Source organism: Sphaerodactylus townsendi, linkage group LG10 (assembly GCF_021028975.2).
Source record: "Sphaerodactylus townsendi isolate TG3544 linkage group LG10, MPM_Stown_v2.3, whole genome shotgun sequence".
In the NCBI taxonomy this organism is placed as follows: Eukaryota; Metazoa; Chordata; class Lepidosauria; order Squamata; family Sphaerodactylidae; genus Sphaerodactylus; species Sphaerodactylus townsendi.
This window is the reverse complement of record NC_059434.1, coordinates 42,997,062-43,022,632: the sequence shown is the minus strand read 5'-3', so window position 1 is coordinate 43,022,632 and position 25,571 is coordinate 42,997,062. Positions and strand designations below refer to the sequence as shown.

At 39.9% G+C, this 25,571-nt stretch overlaps 1 protein-coding gene across 9 annotated transcripts in view; it reads left to right on the top strand.

Moving 5' to 3' along the window:
• The window catches only part of RAPGEF2 (Rap guanine nucleotide exchange factor 2), a 179,695-nt gene that overhangs the window by 106,728 nt on the left and 47,396 nt on the right, over positions 1-25,571 (top strand). For 8 of the 9 annotated variants that reach the window (XM_048509445.1, XM_048509446.1, XM_048509448.1 and 5 more), the window contains one exon: positions 15,095-15,226. The exons of the other annotated variant lie outside the window; for it this stretch is intronic. In XM_048509445.1, the coding sequence (XP_048365402.1) occupies positions 15,095-15,226 (132 nt within the window). The remainder of the gene's footprint in view (positions 1-15,094; positions 15,227-25,571) is intronic. 9 annotated transcript variants of the gene reach the window in all.

Here is a 25,571-nt window from a genome sequence, read left to right as displayed (position 1 = left end):
GTTTCCGTCCTCCAGTTTGGCTGGAGATCTGCCAGAATTACAGCTAATCTCCAAACTACAGAGATCAATTCTGCTTTGGTGGGTGGATTATATGACATTATGTCCCACAGAGATCCCCACCCTCCTGAAGCTTCACCTCCAAATCTCTAGGAATTTTCCAACCAGGACTTGGCAACCCTGTGCTTTAACAACGTATTGATCCTATAAAATAGTAATATTTGATATAGTTATGAAATGTAAAAGTTGTAGTTGCCTTAGTTTTATACAAGCAAAATTGCAAATATATCCAACACTTGAGAAAAAATTGTAAGCCAATACTCCCTCTGCTATGTTAATCTATGTACCTTAATTTTGCTATCTTCTTAGAGAGAGCTAAATTCTCAGTGAAATTTTCTGTTTTTTTCTGAGGCTTTCCTGCAGTCTTTGCCTCACCTCCATCTGATTTTCCCCCTCCTCCTTTCAAGAAAAGGCAATAAGCTTTTTTTTAACCCTTTTCCTGTGGTGGGCTTAATATTTCTACCGTACATCAAGGGAATCACAGATCAAATAGGGAAACTGATGAAAAAACCTAACTTACAAACCATCTTCAAACCTACCAGGAAAATACAGTAGATGATACACTCAGCAAAGGACAAGAGAGACTCCCTTACTTCTGCAGTAGTCTATCGCATACCCTGCAGATGTGGAAAGGTCTACATAGGAACCACAAAACGCAGCATCCAGACTCATGTTAAGGAGCACGAAAGATACTGTCGGCTTAACCATCCTGAAAAATCTGCAGTTGCAGAACATGTCTTAAACAAAACTGGACATAACATTTTATTTGAAAACACTGAAATTCTGGACAGTTCGGAAGGTTATTATGTCAAACTGCACAGGGAGGCCATTGAAATTCACAAACACCAAGACAACTTCAACAGGAAAGAAGAAACTCTGAGAATTAACAAAGTTTGGCTACCAGTACTTAAAAACACCAAAAGCAAACCCCAAGGGCATGCTAGGTTCATGGACAATGGACTCTACCCAAACACAGGATTTGCATTCACCAATACTGCTGCTGCTGCAGGGAATGCAAATGTGAATTTCTTCCTGGACTGAATGCAAATGTGAATAACTCCCTGCAGGAATGCAAATGTGAATCACGCCCTGGACTGAAAACCCCCACCTGCAATACTATACTATCAACCACACCTTTGCATAGCAAGTTCCACCCAAACACTTACTGATTGGTTCCCCACCTGGGGACATGACAATTTATATCCCACTAAAACATTCCCTTCTCACTGAACACTGTGTGTAACAGACTTCCCTCTGTGATACACCTCTGAAGGTGCCAACCACAGATGCAGGCGAAATGTTACGAACAAGATCCATCAGACCACTGCTACACAGCCCGGAAAACCTACCAGAACCAGTTGAATTCGGCTGTGAAAGCCTTCGACAATATATTTCCCTCTGTCTGTTTGGCAGTGGCGTACTGGACCTAAATCACACCTGGGGATATGACAGGCTCCCTGTGCTCTCCCCCGGCCTGGTTCCCCACGCTTCCCTTCCCCTGTGCCCCACTTACCTTTGCTGGCCAGGAGCCTGCTGCAGGCCCGTGAGGCAGGCGTGGCCTCTGATGGATGTTGGGGGGTGGCCTCCCTACAAGTCAGCTCCTGCCCTCTCCAGGGATAGAGGGGAGGGCAGGGCAGGGCCCAGCAGCCGGCGACCTGGACAGGTGGCTTGGGTGGGTGCTGTGGCGGCAGGCTGGCTCCTGCCCTCCAGGGGCTGGCCTGCTGCTGCAGCGCCCGCCTGGGAGGTTGGGGGGGCAGGGCTTGGAGGTGGGCATGGCAGCAGTAGGGCAGCTTCTGCCCTCCCTGGCCTCCCTGGGAAAAGGCTGGGAAAATGGCTTTGCTACAGCAGAATATAACATAGTTTGGGCTATTTCAACATGTTCATAAATGAATAATCAAAATCTGACTGAAATATGTTTGCTGTTATGAAAGGTATACTGAAATAGCTGGTTGTGACGAATGGGAAGTTGTCTTTCTCCTAATAGTAACAACAGCCACTCTTTTGTTTTATCCCTAAACTAATGGGAGTGCAGCATCCAATCACCTTTTTGCGGGGAGAGGTGGGATTTTGGAGGGAAGCACAGCAGCAGTTAGTTTAGGTCTCCCTCTGGGAGGTGCAATGAGAGTTTCGGGTCTGCTTCAAGAGAGCAGACAGTTTAAAGGGTAGCTGTGCCTATTAGCTTGGCAGAATAATTTAACTCTACTCCTGAAAGAAGAGTACTGTTGTGAGGTCTGTCTCTGGTGATTAGCAGACTTTGTACCATTTATTCTGGCTCTTGGGAAAAGACAGTTTGGTGGAATCCTGTTCGTGTATAAAAGGATCCAACCTAGAAAGTAGACCGTGAAAGCCTTTTTGTACCTGCAAATATTAAAAATCATCCAAACCACACTCTGAAGCTATAACTAGATTAAATTTGTGTGCCTCTGCAAGGTTTCTCTTTTTGCTATCTGAAGATCTGTGCTGCTGATCTATTCTTTAAAACCGTTCATCAAATAAATAAAAACCTTTTTGTTGCTTACATGAAACTCCTGCCTCAGTTATCTTTGTGTTTTTACCACAAAACTCACAGCAGCAAACCTAAATCCTTTTACAATTGCCACCCTAAGAACATCATGTAGCTGAAGGAAAAGTTTACAGTTGAAAGCAAGCTTGATCCCCCAAAATATTTGATTGTTCTAGGAACTAAGAAATGTCTGCCACTGTCATGCAAACATTTTGAGTTCTTCTGACCCATGAGGGCAAAGAGTTCTGTTATGTGTAGGTCATTTGCAGGAATGGGCTCTGATTTTGATCTGTGCCATTTTTTGTTTCTGTGGTATGGGAATTAATGTTCTTATAATACCCCCCTTCCCCGCAGCCACAATGCTTGTTTGGAGAAATGTCAGCAATTGGTTGTTCAGTCAGTGGTACGGCAGCAGCAGCAGAATCTCTATTATGTAGAAGTTGTCTCCTATTCCAATTCTTATTTTTCCCTGTTAGACCTTGATTATTCACTCTTCCTGCCATTTGTTGCCCCATCTAGGATATTCAACTTTTGCCCTCAAACTGCATCTGGTTTGCCATAAGTTTATCTGTTTTCAACTCTTAGCTGTAAACTCCATGCCCTCTGGGGTTTTTGAAACAGCAAGGAGAAGGTATTTCCTTTTTTACTTCTTTACTTCCAGTTATTTTGGCATGTAACTTAATGAAGTCCATACAGCTGCATTAAGTCTGCAATGCACAAACCAGCAAGGGAATATAATTTTAATAAACAAGCTTCAGATTTTTAGATAACCAGTGTTTAATGGCTATTTTCATATATGGAGATACTAGTTAGTGTGGTAGTGGGGTGGGGGGGGCTTACGCTCTTGAATGGGTTTTTTCTCCTGCCCTTGCCGTTCTGATAGCTTCATCTTATTAGCTTAACCTGAAGTCTAGGTTGAAGATTTTTTTATAAAAAATTATATATATATGCTTTTATATTGTTCACCGCCCTGAGCCCTTTGGGGATAGGGCGGTATACGAAATCAAATAATAAATAAAATAAATAAAATAATAAACAATCACGTTTATTACAATCAAAAATCAATTAGCAGCAATTTAAATTGAAATACTATTACTGTGAATTTAGGTTACAGAATAAATCAGTTTCTTTATAAAACACTAAGTAGTTTTGATCTTAAAAAAATAATTTTAGAGAATTAGAGAATATAAAACAAAATTAGAGAATATAAAACAAGCCAGGCTGACTCATGCACTTGCTTTTCCGTTACCTTAATATTCTTTTTATTAAACTGATGCTTAATTGTTAATGGCTGCTTCCATGGCACAGGCTAGCTGAATGGAAAACCCAATGGAGCTTATTAACAATACTACTTTGCTGCCTGGTAGCTGTTATGCCAGTAACTCCCTTTCCCTAGTGCAGTGATGGCGAACCTATGGCACGGGTGCCAGAGGTGGCACTCAGAGCCCTTTCAGTGGGCACGCACAAACAGAGTTCATCATGTGGGGGGGGGAATTGCCCCCCCCCCCACACACACATCTAGGCTGGCCAGGGCTGCTGGGCTTGATTATTAGCATTAAACCTAAGACCTAGTTTTGGGGAAGCAGTGTAGGTAACCCTCTTAAGTGCTGTTAAACCCCACTGATTTTCATGCAAAGAACTAAAGCGCGATCCTTTACCTGGGAGTAAGCTCGGTTGCTGGCAATGTGGCTTGCTTCTGAGTAATCCCTCCTAGGCTCGTGATTCACCTGTTCAAAGAGTTGCATGGTTGCTTCAAAGCAAAGCCAACAACTACCACCAAGTTTACTCCTGAGTAACGCATGCCTCAGAGCCAACTGTTTTTTCTAAACAAAAACCTCAGTATTCAGGTTAAATTGCCGTGTTGGCACTTTGCGATCAATAAGTGGGTTTTGGGTTGCAGTTTGGGCACTCGGTCTCGAAAAGGTTCGCCATCACTGCCCTAGTGGTTCTAATGTGCTGCCTGGACCTCATTCAAAGGGAGAACAGGGAATACAGGCCTCCTCACCTGTTGCAGTTTGCTATATTATGAGACTTCCTTTCCCAAACTCAGGTTGTTAGAAGCTTTGAAAACTCATTTAAATAACTATCCTGTTGATCACTAAATTCTTGAGATGTGCATTTCTATTTGTGAAATGTATATTTCAGTTATACTTGGTTTCAGTTATATTTGGTTGATCATAGAAGGATAAGTGAACACTGTCATATATGTGAAGTGGTTAATAAAGTCTTTCTATTCTAAGAAAGCAAGTGTGTTGAGTAAGGAATGAATTTTTTTTAGTAAACAGCAGCTGCCAAAATTAGTATGAATGGCAGCCATTGTATTTGTTATACTTCCCAGCTTCTGGTAGAAACTCAAGTATCTTACATGGGTCTTCCATCTAAGTTCTGATCAGTCTATATTAGCTTAAAAAGTGATTGTAGTTTTTATATCATTTTTTCTAGAGATAATACATATTTTTAGGTTAATAACAATTGTGATGTGGCCAGATCGTAACTTTTCTTGATTCACGTAGTTGATGTCTGCTTAAATTCGTTATGTTTATGAAACTAAGATAGCATTCAAGCATTTCTATCTATATGCCCTCACTTTTAAGGTGAAACTATATTCACCATATAAAAGGTGGTCTTTTTAAGGGCCTTCTTGATCATGGTGCCAAAACTTTGGAATTCCCTGCTTCGGGAGATTAGTCTGTCTCTATCATGTTTCACCAGTGGGTGAAGACTTCTTTGTTTTATTTGGTCCCCCTTGTAACTCTCCCCCCCACTCCAATAACTCTTAATGCCCTCCTGGCTGTGTTGCTATGTGTGTTTGTATGTCTATATGTTTTAATTAAACTGTTCAAATATTTTATATATACCGTAAGTTAAATGCTGAAATAACATTTTAAACATTTTCATTTTTTGATGTTCACTGCCTTGGGGGCCCTATTTAGGTAGAAAGGCAGCACAGAAATGTTTTAAATAAATGTGTGAATATCATGGTCTATAAGTGTATAAAAGCAAATACTTCATGAAGGAATTACTGCATTGTAAAATATATTAGCTGTAACACTATGTTGGACATGTCTGTATGCATCATATCTATACATGAAATCAGTAAGACATCAGTTCATTATTCTGTAATGAAGTATATTGACAGCTGACTTTTAAATCACTGAAGCATACAACTATTATTTCCCCCAATGTCTCACTTACTTACAAATTGAATTGCCTTGAAGTAGTAGTGTATAAGCTGAGTATCAAATCTCTGTTATAATCAAGCTTTTTATTGTTAGCCTTGTTAGTGTTCAACTGCAGCTTTTTATTATCCTATTATTATTATTATTATTATTATTATTATTATTATTATTATTATTATTATTATTATTATTATTATTATTATTATAATATACATAACAACACAGCACAAGTGTCTGGAATTCATCTCTGAATATCGAGTCCTTCCCAAGGACCTAGGATATTAGAGGTATTATTATTATTATTATTATTATTATTATTATTATTATTATTATTATTATTATTATTATTAACAACATTTAATAGACCGCCCTACCCCCGAAGGGCTCAGGGCGGTTTACAAAACAATCAACATTCGAGTACAACAAATAGTTTCAATTAAAACAATAAATAAATTAAACTTTAAAACACTAGCAGCAGTGATCTTCCACAGTTAAAATAAATAGATGTTGTCCGGCATTAATCTCCTGGGAGGGGACAAGCCGATATTCAATCAGCAGATGACAAAGCTGTAAGGAGCAACAAAGAAGGGCAACAAATTACCTGCAAAGGTAGTCTTTTCTAAAAGTTAGCAGGAGGTGATGCTACTCCTATTGTTTTACAGGTAGAAAGCAATACAATATAAGGAGATAGATACCTATGTGACCTTTGACTGTCATCTTGCTTTATGACTCTGAATGAACCCCCGTAGCTGCCCATCTGCTGTCTTATCCTAGAAATTAATGTGTATAAACTTTTTAAACTGTAGTAACCAATACTAGTGTTTTAGTCTAGGTTGGAATGGAGCATGATGCTTTTACCATTAGGACAGTGCTTTTGCCATTAAGACTTACCTTTAATTTGTGTCTGAACAGAAGTTTTCTAGGATATACTTGTTGTTTCCATTCTAAACGGTGCACGTTAGAAAAGAAGGTGGCATGTAGCATGGAATTTCTAGTTGTCTTACCCCCATGTAAACAGCACTGCTCATAGTCAATTTATGATTGCAGTTGTATAAAAAGTGGGGAAGTGCTGGAACAGCAAGTAAAAACATGATCATTAAGTAGCTAAAAACCTTTTCAAGACCTCAACTATCAAGTTGTATGTTACATTGGACTCATATCCATGATAAAGGCTATTTTTGTTGTACTGTATATAAGAGAAAAACTTGATGTGTTCCTTTGATGGGCCCTCCCACACCTTCTCTTAACTTTTCAGGTAGGGAAACATTTGCTGACCTAGCTTATGAGATTTTTCCTACCTTTTCCCTTCAGGGCTTGAGGTGCTGCAGAAATGGTAGCATTTAGTATAATAAAAGCACTTTTCCTCAGCTCTGTGATGAACCCTGAAGGTGAAGGATGCCCATTGACTTAAAACTTTTCTAGGCAAACCCCTTTATAAGGCACACAAAATTGATAGAGGCATATTTTACATTTAAACAGAATAAAAGGTTTATTAACAGCGAGTAGATGGGAAAGAAACATGAGTAACTTGGAGATAAGGAACGGATGAGGCAAATCAGTCAGGAGAAATATATATACACTAGAGCTTGGCACAGAGATTCAGTATTTCTTCAAGCACAGACTTAATAATACTTATTCAGTTTCAATTCTTAGTTACAGTTCAGCTTAGATGTTATATAGTTGTTACTTAGATGGTACAGTTTCTTAAATTTAAAATGTTCTGGCTAATATCTTTTTCATACATGCAAGGTTCTAACAGCCTTGGTACATATACCCTCACTCAGCCCTTCCAGTTAGAAAACCGTCAACTGAAACATAAAAAACACTATACTAAAATAACACAAAAGCAAATCCCAATATCCGAGACTAATTGGTACTCAGGAATTCTTCTCTCACTAGAAGATATTCCTCACTGGTTTATATATGGCCCTCCAGCTTGGCCCCTTTATAAACTCCTCAACCAGTTCACTCAGTCAGTGTATAATTGCTTTCACACACAGTTCACAGGGCTGTCACTAGTAGTTCAAGCCAGATTTCAATACACTGACTGGCATTTCTCTCTTCAGAGATATTACATTTTAAAAACTCAGTTAAGGCATGATAGCTCTTAAAACCAGGAAGTCTAAGGTCCAAAAACCTCTTCAAATGTTCTGTCAGGGAATTAACCTCCTCCCCATCTTCATCATCTAGTCATTAGGCCAATCAGAGTGCAGGATGATATAGCCAGTCAGGTGGCTTCTCCTGTTCCTCACTCTGAAAATGAACAATGCATTGCTTCAGACAGACCTGCACTTTTAAAATTAACTTTTCTTCTGCAGTTCATCACAGCTTTCTAGGCCTTTGGTCTAACATTTCTCGCTCTTAAGGGGAGGGCATCTAGCTTTGGTGTTTCCAACCAGCTGCTCAGGGAGGCTGGACTTAAATTCCACTTCCTGGTAGGGAAATCACTTGCTCAGAAAGGCAGGACTTAAATTCCTCTTCCTGTCCCCTGGTAGCAACTCGTGGCTCAGTTTTATTTCTGCCTCACCAGGGACAGTAGCCAGTGCCTGTTTTATCTTGCCTTCCTCTGCAGTGCCTGTTTTATCTTGCCTTCCTTGATTTTCTTCTGTGTGTTTTTTTCTAATCACCGCTCTGTTTTCCCTGCTAGAGTCTAATTAACACTTCTTGAACCTCTTTGCCTTCTTCCTGCCTCTCCCCCTCCCTCTCTCCGATGGACGATTCCATGGAGCAGAAGAGAGTAAGCAGTGGCATTTTTCTATCAGATGAGGATTCAGACATGAATCTGCTATTCCTTCTTATTGCATCTGGGAGCCTCTGTGGATCAAAACAGCTCTTAGGACATTAGAGGAGGAGTAGGAATGCCTTCAGGGGCCGCAGACTCAAAAATGAAGGAGGCTAAGCACGCATCACGAAACCCCTTCCCGAAAGGGTCTCCGCAGAAATAACTAGCCCTAATGGCTGCCAGAATGGCAATGATAGCAGGCCTTACTCTTAGGGAAAAACTCAAATCTTGAATCTGGAAACTTCCAGGAGTAATGTAACTACACACCCTACCCATCAAGGTTGTGGGAGGGCAGCCATCTGGCTCAGCAGATGTATTGCAGATAGTCAGGACACCCCTGAGGGAGGAACTGCAGCATCTCCAGATTCCCTTGCCTCCAGCTTCCCTTAGCAGAGTTCACCCCCTCAGTCCTTCCCTCATTTTCCCATTGATTTCCTTGGGTTCAAAGAAGGACAACACACTCAATATGACCAGCCTCCCAGACAGTGGGTCACTAAGGCAGCCAGAAAGGCCTCTATCGGTGCCTATCTTGGACAGTTTATGAGCAATGTGACCCATTCTTTTCTTTCTGACAGTGTGGAAGATTAGTTTTCCTCTGAGCTGTCTGCTAAGCTATTTACTGGAGAAGATTACCAGTTCTTTTTGGCTAAGGTTATCATGGCATGGGACCTATGAGAGCATTCCTATTCTGCTGAAGAGCTTTAGAAGGCTCCTCACAGATCCAACCAAAAGGAGCGAAGGAGTTTTTCCGAGGATGCCTTCCTCTGGTAAAGCTGGTCCTTTCCCTGAGTACTTTGAAAGGTTGATGAGGCAACATGGAAAAAACCTCTGGCTAACAGACAATTTCCAAATGTCACAAAAAAGCTTTATTCCTCAGTTCCCATGCTGTGGAAATGTTTCAGGTTCCATTTGTGGATGTTCCAGTTACAGCCTTGCAATCCACAGATCCTTTTTGGAAGATGGCATGGGCTATTTGAAGGAATCACTAGATAGGAACATAGATTTCACATCCTGAAAGTTCAGTGGCCACGTCAGGCTTCATCTTCAGGGCTTCCATTTTCTGTGCTTAAAATGAAAACCTATAATCTTTTGCCAAAGAAGAGTTACAGAAGGACATGTAACTCTTCTTTTGCCAAAGAAGAGTTACATGTCCTTAAATCGATCTGCTTCCTAGAGGATGCATCTGTAGATACTATGACCTTTGCAGCCTTCTCAATGGCTTTGGCAGCTACCATAAGACATACCTTGCGGCTTCAGGCATGGCAAGCACACGTACATTCCAAATCAATAGTCATGACATATCCTTTCTAAGACAGCAAATTGTTCAGTGATGCACTAGATAAGATACTGGTGGAGACCAGGGATAAGAAGGCCATACCAAAAAGTCTAAAGGAAGATGACAAGAGGCCCTCCTACCAAACTCGCTTTCAATTATACCACACACTTTCTTGGTCCAGTTCAGATCAGAGAAGGGCACAGTAGTCGATTAATAGTGGCTCCTTTCACCTGCAAGGTAGAAATAACAATTTTATCTGTAGTGATCAGTAAATCTTTGGTCAAGTGAAAGAAGGAAGAGGCCATTTTTATGTGTGTTTGAAATTCAGGGGCTGAACTACTACTTAATAATGACTTTGGTCAGTTTCTAGAAAGATAATGCAATGTTGAAGATTTATTTTAATCATTTCCCATGAGACCTTGAAATGCCTTTGTCTTTGTCTCTGGAGTTGGTTGAGCTGTGTCAGCAATCCTCATGATTCTCCTTAAGGTCACTCAGAAATGATGAATAAGAACATTTTATCCTTCCTTTCACACTTTTCTTCTTATAATCAATATACTGGATTAATCTCTTCAAATTTGCATTGAAATACTAGGACTTTCCACAGTGTGGAATTGTTCTTAAATATTTGGTAATGTGTATCATGTCATGTTTGCTTCTATATTTTTCATAATACTTTTGGGAAACGCGTCAAAATATATTTATATTGCATGTTCAGGATGGGATTATATTGGTTGTTGTCTTTTCTATCACTTCATTCAATTTGCCTAGTTTAAGGATGTCACACAGAATCTGTATGATATTGTGGTCCTTTCCTTGTAAATAGAATATTTTGGGATCTTTCTTGGATAGAAATCTGTATATTCCAAACAACAGTACTGAATGACTAAAGAAGAATGAATATGTATAAGGGACAAAAATATATATTGTTAGCATCCCAAAGGGTAGGCATCAAACCAGTGCCCAAATTCTATGGCCAATTTTAAAGGAAATTCAGTTCTTATCCTAAACACAGAACATTTAATCCCTGGTAGATAAGTACCAGAATTTTGTAGTCCTTTGATTGCTACTGCTACTGCTAAAGAAGATCTGCTGTAATAATTGCTTCTTGCTTCTCCTTTACCCATATCAAATTATTTAGAATAGTTGACTGGAGCAAAACATCTAATGAAGATTTATAAGTCATAGGCTAAATAAAATCTTTCTTTGATTCTGTAGTGGTGATGCCTTACTATTTTATCAACATTTTACTAATTGGTCAGTTCTGAAGAAGCTTAACAAAAATGCTCTTCCACACAGATGTCTTAGCTGTATTAACAGGAATTTTAACATGCCAATACTTCTTTAACTACTGGATGTAGAGCATCTTAGCTTTGCAAGACAAATGAAACAAAATAATTTTGCAGTTCTTAAAGTGATGGAAGGTCTTTCCCTTTTCTGCCAGCTCTGTTGTAGTCCTTTGATTGCTACTGCCAAAGAAAATCTGGAATAATTCATTGGGACACAGTGATGTGCTATACATTGTACTGTTTGAATTTGTATACTTGTTTCTATGCTTAATTTTATACTAGGACTTCTATAGAACATGCATGCAGATTTAGGGAAGAATATTTATACTGGTATCCCAGATTATTTGAGTCCCCAATGCTGTTTTGAAATTTTAATTTAGCTTTTTTTAAATCCAAATTTCTCAGTTCCATTATTCCCTACAGGGAATTCTTTCCATGAGAGAAAAATGGAGTGGCTGCTTTTCAAGCAGATTATACCAAAATGGCAGGGAACTGCCTGCCTACTAAAGACTCCCCTCCCTTTCCAAGTTTCAAGCAATTTGGATTAAGTGATACAATTCTGTGGGTCGCTGAGTGAAGTGCCTCCAGCCATCCTACTTGGCTTTATTATTTCCTATGGGAAAATATTGCATACTTTCTCCAGGGCAAAGAACTCAATGACCAAAGCAAAAAGTGGTCAAAAGTCTTCAAGTGCAAAACGAACCAGGATCAAACCAATAACTTCCAGTAGAACTACTGGCCGGTGTGGAAAGTGCAACACAACCAATGTCAAATCAGAAAATCTAAGCCAAACCAATTTAAGCTAGGCCCAACAAAACCACTGTCAAACCAGAGAATCCAAGCCACACCAACTTGGAAACCCACTGCCAAGGGAGCTTGCCAAACCTGGCAAGACACTGACAAAGAAACACAAATACTAATATCACTCCCTGAAATGGAGTCAAGCTGCAGGCTTGATCATCTTTGCTGATAACCATGGAAGGCTGTGAGAGAATCATCATAATTGGGCTGTGATCCCCTCCTTCCTGTTGCCCAGGAATCCTGTGAAATTGAAGAAAAATAGGCAAATTTTTAAAGTTCAGAATTGATTTTAAGAACTTCGTTTGAAATTGGAGGGAAAGAGAGTAGACATGAAGGAGACAGTAGGAATAAACTTTGTGATTAATTTAAAAATATTTGAAAGAGGAGCAGAAAATGAATCAATCCTGAGTTTATATATGGAAAGCAGTATTCAACCTGCATGTTAGAGAAATGGCAAGAATATCAATACAGACAATAAAATTATTTGTTTTGTTGTCTATGAGCTGTGGAACAACCAATATGTGAGTTAATACACAAGGCACATATTTTCAGTTTGTCAATTATTATTTGACCATCTTATGATATAGTAAATTATTGCCTGTAAGAATGGCTGCATTGTTTTCAAATACTTGGTGATACCCAGACTTTTTGTGTTAAATTTCATGTTAAAAAGTGAAACTACAGGCTGATCGTGATGCTCCAAGTTTAAAAATCAAAGAGAAGAGCTTTACACTTATGGAATGCTCACTTAACATATTTAAACATCATAATAATAATTCATAATTCATTACTTTTTTAAAAAGTAATTGTTTCCCAGCGAGCATACTAAATTGTTTTTGTATCAACCAAATGGCCAATCTTATGCCATGGTTGTTGGAAATGCAAAAGGGAAGACTCTAAGTGTGCTAGTATTCCTGAAACTTCCTCCTGCTAACCATCAGTTATAACCTGCAGTGCTGGGGGGGGGGGGGGGGGGGGGGGAAGATTTCCCAAGTTTCCATCCCCCCTATTTTTTAGTTTCTCTGGAAATGCTCTTATGATGTACAGTATTTGTTTTAAAACATTTGGTAGGATGATTGTAATTGACTTTAACAGGAGCTTAGACTGCAACTAGAACTTGTTCTTATTATGTATTTGTAGCTTCAGTGTGATGGAAAGTGCCATACAGTCACAGCAGTGGTGTACTGCCACAAAACGGTGCCTGGGGCTTCCCCCAGATGCCATGCCTGGCCCCTGCCCAAACTACCCTGAGCTGAGCTTTCCCCGCTGCTGAACTTCCTCCATCCCCTGCCAAACTGCCCCTGCTGCCGCCCCTGCAAAACCAACCAACCAATTTTATCTCCTCTGAGTGGTGCCAGCTGCAACATATTTGTCTGGTGGAGAAAAGGCCAGGGAGGTCTCCTTCCTTGGCCTTAATCCTGTCTCAAGTGTGTTGCTGGTCAACACTGCTCAGAGGAGGAAAAGTTTTTTTTTTTCAGTGGCAGTGGGAATTTGATGGCAGGGTGTGTGGGAAGTTTGGCAGCGGAGAGAGTTCAGCTGATGGCTAGGTGTAAGGAAGGGGCCAGGGTGCGGGGGTGGGGTGGGGTAAATGCACCCAATGTGACCCAGACAAGTGGAACCTTGGTCATCTTCCTCTTCTGCACCCCTAGGTACTCCAGTGAGTCACAGCTGACATATGAAGAAGAGAAGAGTTTGTATTTATATTTCACCTTTCTCTCCTGTAAGGAGACTCAAGATGGCTTACACACTCCTTTCCCTTCCTCTCCTCACCTTGTGAGGGAGGTGGAGCTGAGAGAGTTACGAAGAACTGTGACTAGCCCAAGGTCACCCAGCAGGAATACAAGAGTGCAGAAACACATCTGGTTCACCAAATAAGCCTCCGCCACTCAGGTGGAGGGGTGGGGAATCATACCCGGTTCTCCAGATTAGAATCCATCTGCTCATAACCACTATACCACACTGGTGAGCCTGTGAGGCAGGGGTACCCAACCTTTTTAACCGTATGAACACTGTTCCAACACAGGGTGGTGGGTACAACTGTAAAGTGACTGCCATAGGAAGCACAGCTACACACACAGAAGAAGCCTAAGTGCAGGAGAGAAAAGGGATTCTTTAAAAAAGTACACTGGGGAAGAGGAGCGAAAGAATAAAACAAACACTGTAGTTGCAGCTATCTCTGAAACATTGTATTTTAAATCTGTCCAACCAATCATGTCTCCACTTGACCCCGCCTGCTTTCTACTTGGTGGATGAGAGAAAAGGTGTTGGTGGGTACCACAGCACCTATGGGTGCCACATTGGGGACCCCTGCTCCAGGGTTTTCATGGCAATAGACATCTGGAGGTGATTTGGCATTGTTTTCCTCTACTTCACAACTCCAAACTATCTTATTGGTCTCCCATCCAAATACTAAGCACAGCTGACCCGGATTAATTTCCACAGTCTGGCTAGATTGGGCTACCCTGGTCCATTCAGGTCAGGGCAACTTAAGTGTAGTACTTGCCCTTGGTTTAAAATACAAATGAACTCCCAAGTAAAGAATGTAGCAATTTTGAGAATTTATTTTGGCCTCAAGTGCCCTATGAGTTTCCTCAGGAGAGAAAAGAGAAAAAAAATTGAGGATTCTTTTTTTTCCTTCGTGTAAAATAATCGAATTCCTATCATACTGCCTGATGTATGGCTTGTTTTTGAATTTGTACCTCACCAATCAACAGGTCACTTCCTACAATAGTTGCTGTCTACAATCCTGAAATATCAAGTAGACTGTAAACTTGTTTCAATAAATTAAGCATTACCTCTCAACACTATCTGAAATAAAACCCTTAGATTTAAATATCGGATTGGATCCATGTGGTACTCTCTCAGAAATCAATGGCTACCATTGTACTGATGCTCATGGTAACTCCCATTGATTCCTTTGAGACTTATCTATATTATTCCAATGAGAATTATTTGGGAGTAAGTGCATATTTAAGCAGCTTTCATTAGCGCTTATTTTGTTAGGTTTAAATTAACAGCCGTAGCAATGCTTATGTCTCTAACAAACTTAAAAGTGTAAATCTTCTGTGCTATATCCTCAAATTGTCCAGCTTTTCTGAATAAATGTTGTGTGATTATAGTATGGGCAGATTGATGTGTGCTGTTGATCCCTTAAGTGTATTTGAATTGTGTGCCTTAACACAAGGTCTTTTCTGCTCCCCTCTCCAGCTTCCTGCAGATTTCACAAAACTGCACCTCACTGACAGTCTCCACCCACAGGTGACCCACGTTTCATCCAGTCATTCAGGATGTAGCATCACTAGTGACTCTGGGAGCAGCAGTCTTTCTGATATCTACCAGGTATGTCAGTTGCTCTGCTAAGTTTTTTAAAAGTGACATTTCATAATGGCAAACAAATGGAAAGGATTCTATAACGTTCAATGGGTATTCCCTTAGATCACCACAGTTAAATATCCCAGTTGCAGTTCTTAGTTCCAGAGTCATCTATTGAAACACAGATTTGTCCCTCCTCTTTCTCTGTTCATATGCTTATGTGAAGTTTCTTTCTGAAAAATAGAACAATTTGGTTTGTATTTATTTGGAACTGTTAACCATAAACTTGCTGTCAGATGCAAGTTGAGTAAGGCTCCAACATGTTTTTTTCCTTCTTCTTTTTTTCCTCCCCACAATGGCTTGTTCTACCTTTAGGCCAGATTCTTCAGATGTTATAGACGAATTGTTACATCTGGAAGATTTTAACGTCAGAATAGAATTCTGAGTTGCTAGCCCTCTTAAATGAGTAGCCTCCTCTACTGTTCGTATTTTATTAACAAAAAGGGATATTTGCATTATGATAATGTTCAGGTGCTTAAAACATTTCTATGAAACCAACTGTATTGCTTAGCTAGTAGGTTTATGCTGCAGTTATGCTTTTTAAAACTGTGTTTTAGAAAATGCTGTAGTGAGATTTCTTGAACATTAGGATGCCTAGGGAATCTGTAGCATCCCATTGCTGGGAAGTTTTATATCATAAAAGAGTCACTGAATGGATTTTGAAATAAACAGCTCCTTGTTAATGTCAGGATAAGTTAAACATGAAGAGGAAACTTTTATCTGTGAAGATTATTCATTTTAGTCAGCTGGCAAACCTACAGTGAAGTCAAGTGGGTAGTGCATGCCACCAAAGTACCTCAAAGACATGTGTTGTCTTCAATATTTGTTTAAATATTAGCAATCTTTGGAAAAATTCACCAGTCAGCCCAAGCTGAAATGGTATCTATGAAAGTGTTAGCTACTTCTGAATACAACATTCATTATGACGATAGTTTGCCCTAAATACACCATCTGATTAAAATAATAATAATACATTTCCATAATATTTGGTATGAATTTGTGAATCTTTATGAGCATTAATATGTATTATTACTTTTTTATTTATTTTATTTATTATTCGACTTATAAGCCGCCTCACCCCTGAAGGGCTCGAGGCGGCTCACAACACGGCTGTCATTCAAACAGCAATCACACAACATAAAACTTAACCTATTAACCAATTAAAATTTAAGCAGCAGTTACACACCATAAATAAAAATTAAACAACAAAAGTTGTTTGCCAGTTAATCAAAATTGTTAAGTAAAATCGGTGCCCGATCTAAAGGCCAAAAAGAGAGGGAGGGAGTGGGAGGGCCTGTGATGGTATCAGAGAATCAGGCCCAACTGAGATGGAAAAAGATGAACACAGGCAGCCTCAGTTGCAATTGCATGTATACCATAAGATCCCCATTCCACTACCTTTAAATGTAAACCTTATATTCAGTCTTTTTTTTCTCTTTGACTAAAACCTGTATAAATTCATAAGCTGTGTAACTGTTGCTATAATGTTTATATGGTTTTCATATAACTATGTTAACAAAGTTAAACTGAACAGAAAATAGCAGTTAATTTATTTTTTTGACGTATAGGCTAAACTTTGCCCAGGAATTTTTTTTAATATAATATATATATATATATATATATATATATATATATATATATATATATATATATATATATACAAATATATATATATATATATATATATATATATATATATATATATATATATATATATATATATATATATATATATATTTGTTTTTGTTATCACAGCATAAATGAATCTCTATTCTTCTATTTTATTGTGCCTACGTATTGTCACTTAATATTGATCTTACAAGTTATTCAGACTGGAATTTAGATCAGGGTACTGTTGCCCCTCCAGAACCTTACATACTCAGGCATTCTGGAAGCCATTGCCTACACAAGTGGTTTCCTTGCTTCTTTCAAGTTGCGGTAAACATCCTCCGGGGGTTTCTTCCATCTTACTGACTTTATTAGCTTCTGAATTACAACAGAATTGAGCAGATCACCAGTTACTCAGTCTGTCTTCAGATGCTGTGAACCTTCAAAAATTGCAAACCCAACTGAGAATTTTACAATAAGAAGAAAACACACAATCTGTGATACATTGTAAGATGCAAGTTAAGCCCAACATTATTTAATGATTTACAGTTGGAAGCTCCTTGTTGAATAAATATTTCATGAATGCAGTATTTTGCTGTAGTCCATACATTTGTATGTATGAGTTTTATACCATTGGTCTTTTGTCTCCAAGTCTGTGCTTTGTACTCCATAAATTGGGTCATAGTTTTTTTATTATTTTAAAAAAATCTAGACTGTTTCTATTTATTTTATGCATTGATCAGTCATTGTTCAAAGACAGGTCCACTTACATTTCAACACAAGGAAGGCACATATAGGCAGGATTAAAAAGAGGTAAATATACCAGTAGTCTAGCTACCCTGTTTCCTCGAATATAAGACATCCCCTGAAAATAAGACGTATAGAGGTTTTGCTGAAGTGCGAAATATAAGGCATCCCCCGAAAGTAAGACGTAGCAAAGTTTTTGTTTGGAAGCATGCTTGATGAACAGAACACAGAAAAATAAGACATCCCCTAAAAATAAGACATAGCGCATCTTTGGGAGCAAAAATTAACATAAGACACTGTCTTATTTTTGGGGAAACACAGTATGTATATTTAGGCTTAATATCCAGACTGGAGGTGCTAGAAGTTTTATGGAAAAGGTCAGTATGAGAAAGGATTAGAAATCTCCCTCTCACACACATACAGAGAAAGAAAGAGACAGAGACAGAGAACATGATATCATGTAGGGTGTGGGCAGTATGTTCCAGACATCACTTTGGATCCAACAGAGTGTTCCTATGGATAGAAGAATTTCTTATCTATAGTTTCTTGTATCCCCTCCCACTGCAGCACAAGTCACCCCAGTATTTTGGCGGGGTGGGGGTATTCTCTAAAAACAGCATTTGGGAAAGAATTATTTTGGGCTGCATGCTCTGTTGGATACAGCACTGAGGGTGCCGTTAGGAAGATTTGGTGGTAAAGTTAAAGGAAGCAAAAACAAATTGACATCATACTTTCACCTTAAAAACATTCTCCCTTTATGCAGTGCCATTTAGCATTACCACGGAAGCTGGCTCATGTAGGTGACTGACCCTATACAGACATCTGATGAAACTGGGGAGGTGGACAGTGCTGAAAAGATTTTTTTAGTTGCTGAGAATATTTTCTTGGCTCTTGGGAAGTTTCAGTATGGTGCTTTGCATTTTTAATTACGTTACCACTGTTAATGCTTGTGTGAAACTGTCGAAAGAAGACATATGAGGCTTTAGATGATGTTGCTACAAGTATGTTTTTGATACTTGATGCCCTTGTTGACGTAAATTAAGCAGCCTAGACAGAGATGTAAAATTTCTAGGAATTGTGAAGCCATGGGAAAAAAATGAAATATATAAAATGCTTTCCAATTTAAACTGATTGGAAGCATTCTTAAAGCATTCTTAAAATGCTTTAAGAATATAAGCAGAATAATTTATAAAAAGTTGTACTATTTGTCATATTTATGGAATTTAAAAGCCTTACAGTCTTTTTGGGGGGTGGGGGGAACCACTGAAGAGTTTGTGTGACCCTGGTGCTGATGTAAATGCCCCTTATGCTGGTGTAAGGGGCACTTACACCAGCATAGAGACACTTCCACTGGTGTTGGACAGGTGCACAGGAGCATGAATGCTCTGGAGTCTGCCCAGTTGCAGCCCCAGTGCTCCTCCGGCACAGGAGCTCAGGAACACATCGTTTGCTGGTGCAGACCTATGGCAGCAAAGTAGTAGGTGCAGCCCATTGTGCTGCATAGGGGGATATCACAGAGGTTGGTTTGGGCTTGATGCCTGTGGTGCAGCTGCACTGCTGCCTAAGAGGCTTGCTGTGCCGTGAGGTCCTTTCCTTTGATAGGGTTTATCTGTTCAGTGAACAGACAGATGAGGTCCTGCACAAGATCAAAAAGGTCAACTCCATGGTCAGATTCATCAGCCTGTTATTCAAAATGCTGGGGTCTGCTCTTTTTAGAGTAGAGAATTAGTGATGGACAGACCGTGCTTTACCAAGAGGTTGGGTAAGCTCAAGATCTTTGTTGCCAATATCTACAGAAATGGGTCACTGCAAGAAATCCGCAGGACAATGGAGTGACAGTTTAACAGTTTTATTAAGATGGTAAAAATAATAATATATGCACACAAATCAAAGCAGCAGAGAATTCATACAGTCCTAGGATGTATATAGAGTTGAGGGGATATATTTGGAAAAGTGAGAGGTTTGAAGGAATGAAAGCGATAATTACCTGATCTAGGATCAGAATGGTCTGACCAGCAGAGTCCTGAACTCAGATAGGAGAAGAAAGGCAACACAGTGGGGACAGTATTAACCAGACAAAATACTGAACACTAAGTACTGGTCAAGGGGGCTTGTTACAGGGAGAAACAGGCCCTCAGTTTTGCTAAGTGACCCTGATCTCCCAGGATGAAGGAGAATCTCGCCTTCCAGAGGGAGGCAATAGAGCAGGGGTAGGGAACCTGCGGCTCTCCAGATGTTCAGGAACTACAATTCCCATCAGCCTCTGTCAGCATGGCCAATTGGCCATGCTGGTAGGGGCTGATGGGAATTGTAGTTCCTGAACATCTGGAGAGCCGCAGGTTCCCTACCCCTGCAATAGAGGGACACTTAAGTGTTTGGCTACATAAGTTATGTGGTAGATATATTGTCGAAGGCTTTCACGGCCGGAATCACTTGGGTGCTGTGTGGTTTCCGGGCTGTATGGCCGTGTTCTAGCAGCATTCTCTCCTGACGTTTCGCCTGCATCTGTGGCTGGCATCTTCAGATCCTCTGAAGATGCCAGCCACAGATGCAGGCGAAACGTCAGGAGAGAATGCTGCTAGAACACGGCCATACAGCCCGGAAACCACACAGCACCTATGTGGTAGATAGTTTGACTGATAGTTGCTTAATGTTCTTAAGCCAAGGAGTTTCCAGAGGTAGGAGGAAACTGACTCAATCACAGATTCTAGACAATGTGGAATGTGAATGAAGGTGGTCTTGGGAGACTGAGCCAATGCAACAAATGGCACCCCATCTTGGCACTGAATTTCTAGGCCACCCCAAGGGTTGGTGGAATAGGTAGAGATACTGTTGTCTTGAAAACAGGGCTCCCCTACCTACCATAGTTCAGTCAGTAGCAGGCATCTCTTCAGAAACAGTCATCCATCCAGAATTGGTATTTTCTAAGGCAGGGGTATTATGACCGCCAGTATAGAACACAGTACCACCTTCCCTCCCAGAGTCAGAGTTACCCCCCTTACACCTTTTCATAATAGTTTATTCAGCCAGCATCAGAAGGGAAAGAAGTCTAGCTGGTCCCCAATTTCATCCCCACCAAGGGAAAAGGGCAGACTGTATGACTATGTGGTGGCATTTTCATTGACAGACTCTCCCAGTTTATGTTCAGTTGGGAAGAAGTGAATTTAAACTTCTGAGTCCTCCTAATAATAAATGTTGGTTACTGTTTGGCATTTGTCTCACTGACAGAATTTTCCTCCACTAGGCCAACACTGTTGTTGAAGGAGGTCCAATTCCTGAGGGAAAGATGGGCAATCAGGGAGCTTCAGGATGACCAATGCCACACTGCTTTATTTTTCTGCTACTTCCTCATTGATTAAAAAGAAGGTGGAAAATGATGCATTCTGGATCCGAGGACCCTTAACAAACACCTTAGTGTGCTATCAGATATCATCTCACTGCTGTCCCCTCAGGCATGGTTTGCTGTCATTGACCTGAAAGATGCCTACTTTCATAGCTCTATCAATGAGAATAGCTTCAGGTATCAAAGGTTTCGATGTGGGAGCCAATCCTTCAAATATGCTGTCCTCCCATTTGGCCTTGTCATGGCCCCAAGGACAATTACAGAATGCACAGCTATAGTTGTGGCATTTCTTGTAGATAGGTACCATATTCCTATATCTTGATGACTGGCTTCTCACAGCTCAGTTAAATGAGACTCTCACTCAGCAAATCAGTCTCATTACTGCTACCCTGGAGAGCTTAGGCCACACTAATTCCGTTGCAGCATATGGATTTTATTGGAACATGTCTAGACTTGCAGCATATGGATTTTATTGGAGCATGTCTAGACTTGTGTACAGCAAAAGCATACTTTCCCCCTACTAGGGCAGCTGCCATAGGGTCATTGGTACAGAATTTCCAGATGAATAGGTTCCAATGGACCTAATGGTGTCTACCATCTTGGTGGTGTCATATACCAGACTCTGCATGCTACCAGTCCAAACTTGGTTCATCCATAGCCACATCCTACTCAGGGATATCCCCACCAGGCTCTTAATCTCCAGATCCTTGGTTAGATTCCTCTAGTGGTGGCTGTGTATGGAGAATCTGCTGAAGGTTGTGGCTTTGGGGATGGACCATATGACACTTACATTGGCATGGATGTCTCTCTAATCGGTTGGAGAGCCCGTTATGAGGCCTACCACACCCCATAGTAGTCTGCGGCAGAGAGCTCTTATTATATCAACCCACACATACATGTGTTCACTTCTAGAAAGAGCAGAAAGTTCCAGCTCAAGAGGGGTTCCCTGGGAGACGCTATTGTGGCTTGGTACACTCCCAATGTGGGACTGCACAGAAACTTCAGGAAGATGAAGAACAGCATTACACTTGTCTGTGTAAGGGTGGTTCATTGAGTGGACCTCTGTGCAGGCATACATGCCTTCCCTGCCAAAGGCTGCGATTTAACCACCACAACTCTTCAACAAGCATGTAGCTGAGGCAACATTAGTAGAACTGAGGAATGAACTCCACCCCCTCCCTTTTAACATGCTACCTTTAGGCAGGAAAGTTCCTGCCTGAACAGAGGGAGAGGAGTGAGTGCTTTTAAAGTGACAGAGTAGTCATAAGCTTTCTATTCTCAGAAGGCAGACCAGTGCATGCGCAGTCCCCCAATGTGTGCCTGTACAAAAATCCACTTGATGAACCACCATTACACAGGCAAGTGCAACACTATTCTTTTGTGGTATTTCTGGTTTAGCTGCGTTGAATAAGTTGCTCAGCCCTTGACTATGTAATTAAAACTGAGTCAGAATTTCAGTTATATTTACACATTGCTTGCATTTGGGAATTTGCCTATTAGTATAATTTGGTTTAATTAAAAATTTCCTAAAATAATATGCAACAGTTTAGAAGAGGCATAAAAATTTAGTGTTTTGGCTTGTGATATCATTACATTAATTGTCTGCATTCATTTATTTTATAAATTCGATTAAAATATTTGTGTAGTAATTTCTTTGACAAATATTAGAAGTTATTCTCTGGCATGAATATTTTATTTATTTTAAACACTTTCTAGCTTATTATTCTTGTGTCTGAATTTTATTTTGGTGTTAATGTTATTCTGGCTTTCACATTTAGAATAGTGTTTTTGTAACCTCTGAAGAAATGTACCGTATAAACTTGCGTATAAGCCGAATTTTTCAGCCTTTTTTTAGGCTGAAAAATGCCCCCCTCGGCTTATACATGGGTCACTCCCTCCCCCCGCGCAGAGCCACAGCGTTTACCTATTAGTGGCGAAGCCTTGTCCCCCTCACTAACTCATGCTTTCTTTCTTGCGGGCTCAAAGTTTAACGCGTTGTTTCAGGGAAGCTGCCGGGGAGCTGCCTCTCGAGCCAGCCTGTCTATGGTTTTCTTAAAAGGGCAATGCTGCAGCATTGCCCTTTTAAGAAAACGATAGGCAGGCTGCCTGGAGAGGCAGCTTCCCTGCAGACTTAGAGCTTAGAAAGCCGGCAGCTTCCCTGAAACAGCGCCTTAAACTTTGAGCCTGCAAGAAAGAAAGCGTGAGTTAGTGTGGGGGACGAGGCATTCTCGGCTTCCCTTTCTCCTGCTTTCAGCCACTTTCCCTCTCCCCAGACCCGTTCACGCCGCCTTGCCCCCTCCTTAAAAAGCCTCCCAAAGGATTCTGGGGCACTCCTTTCCTCCAGCTGTGGTTCCTTTGCCGGCTCAGCACCCTGCCTCCTGATGAATCTTTCCCACCCTCGGCTTATACGCGAGTCAATAAAATTTCCCAGCTTTTTGAGATAGAATTGGGTGCCTTGGCTTATATGTGGGTCGGCTTATATGCGAGTATATACGGTATTTTAAAATAATTTGTCTTTAGGCTTGTTCAAAAATTAACACAATTTAAAACTTGAACTTAAAATCTTTTCTATCCCTCAGAATTGTCAATCCTGTTTCATAATAATGAAATCATAGCAGCAGTTGATCTTGTGATAAATAGACTTAAAAACTTGTTCTATAGTGCAATATGTTGGCTCTAGGTTTTAGTAAATTGCTTTATCACATTTTAGTGAATTGCTTTAAGTTTATAAATTGTAAACATGACAGGTATAGTATCCTATTGCATCTCAGATGTGCTCATGAGAATTATTGTCATTTTAGTACAGTCTGGTTGGTACTATTTAAAGACGAATTGTGGAAAATACGACTTTTGTCATTCTCATTGTAGGAATGCTAGTGTTTCTTGTCCTTTTCAAAACTGAAAAATATTGTCAGTGTCCACATACTACCTGCCCCTTGAAAATAAATCACCTGTATGCTGGTGACATCATTGGAGTTCCTGTTAGTGTTATGTGTTCCTTATGGTTTTTAACTGGACATTCATAGATTACACCCAGACATCATTGTTTACCATGTTTGATTATGAAGTAAAAAATGTTAGCTACACACTTTAAATTCTGCTGGGTGTCCAGTCAATCAATTCCTCTGTTTATTATCAGGTATTTAGAAGTGCTGCTTTAAGGGCAGCTGTTTACAAGAAAACTACATTCGTAGACTTTCTTTGATTTGAATAAATCATGAAGCTGAATCTTGAGCTGCTTTAGGCAATAATATGAGAGTATTCCTGTTTAAATATTCATGTGGTTTCTAAATTTGTTTGTCATGTGCTATACATGAAAGAAAAATCCATTTAGGACAAGAATTGTTTTGCCAAAAATGAAATATTTGTCCTGGTAGAAGTATTATTTGTATGAGTGTGTTGACTTGGCTTTTTGAATGTTGTTCTAATAAATTTTCCCAAATATATTTCAAGGACAGCATAAGCGTTAATACCCTGCCCTATCCCACAAGCTAAACTATTGTAATACTATCCAACCTCTTTTGCAATCCTGAGCCACCATTTTTTATTTAAGATCAAGAGTGATCTTCACAAATATTGATTGTAATCTGTGATTTTTTTTAAAAGCCAGAAGTCAAATAAGCTCCAAAACAAGTCCTTGTATATTTCAGATCTTCTGTTGAAAGGATATACCACTGGTTTCTGGTATTCAGCTGGTGAGAAGCAACTGGTTGAAAGTGAAATTCAGAAAACAAATAGAAAGTGAAAACAAATTATGTTTGAAGATATATTTCACTTCCTGTTAGTTTCAAGCCTGTGCTGAATTTTTGAAAAACAAAACCTCAAAATCATCACCCTGTATTCTTAGAGTGAAACGGTCCTATAGTTGCCATGGTGTTCATAAAATCCTGTACTGAACCAGTCAAGGAGGCATCAGCATGGATGTTGAAGTCCCCAGCTTTACCTTCATGGCCAATTCTATCAGCTCAGCTAGAGCTACAGCTGGACAAGCTCAACAGACAGTGATACAGCAGTATCCTTAACTCAACACAACATTCAAAATTGTCTTTGTATGGAAACTTCCAAATGGAAAACACAATTTGAGGTTGATAAAGACCATATACTGGAACTAATTGAAACAAACTAATATTTTTCTTCAATTCTGATCACGAAAGCCTTCAACAAACTAATATTTTCTTCATTATTAGTTTAAGCTAAATCCTCTGGCTACGATTTGGTCACACATCACATCAACACCATCTCTCATTGAATCAGGATAACATTATTTTTAGATCTGGCATTGACATTAAAGTCGTGCAAAATGAATTTTCTTAGCTATTTTGAGGTGCAGCTCCTTTGTTACAAATGTTGGGAAAAATACCACTTGCTTGAATTCAGATGTGTTAAAATTCCTAGGGTGGCTTTTTCTTTCTTTTCAAAATTGCACTGGTGAAACTTCTAATCGTCTTGGCCTGCAAATAGAAGATGGCATTGAAATAAAACTGAAATACTGTGTTGATGCCTTGACCTGGATAGCCCAGACTAGTCTGATAGCTTGACTTTGCATCAAGGTTTTATCTTACACTAGAAAAAAAACGACAGCAGTAAGCTTTCCAGAGTGTGGAATATTCTAGC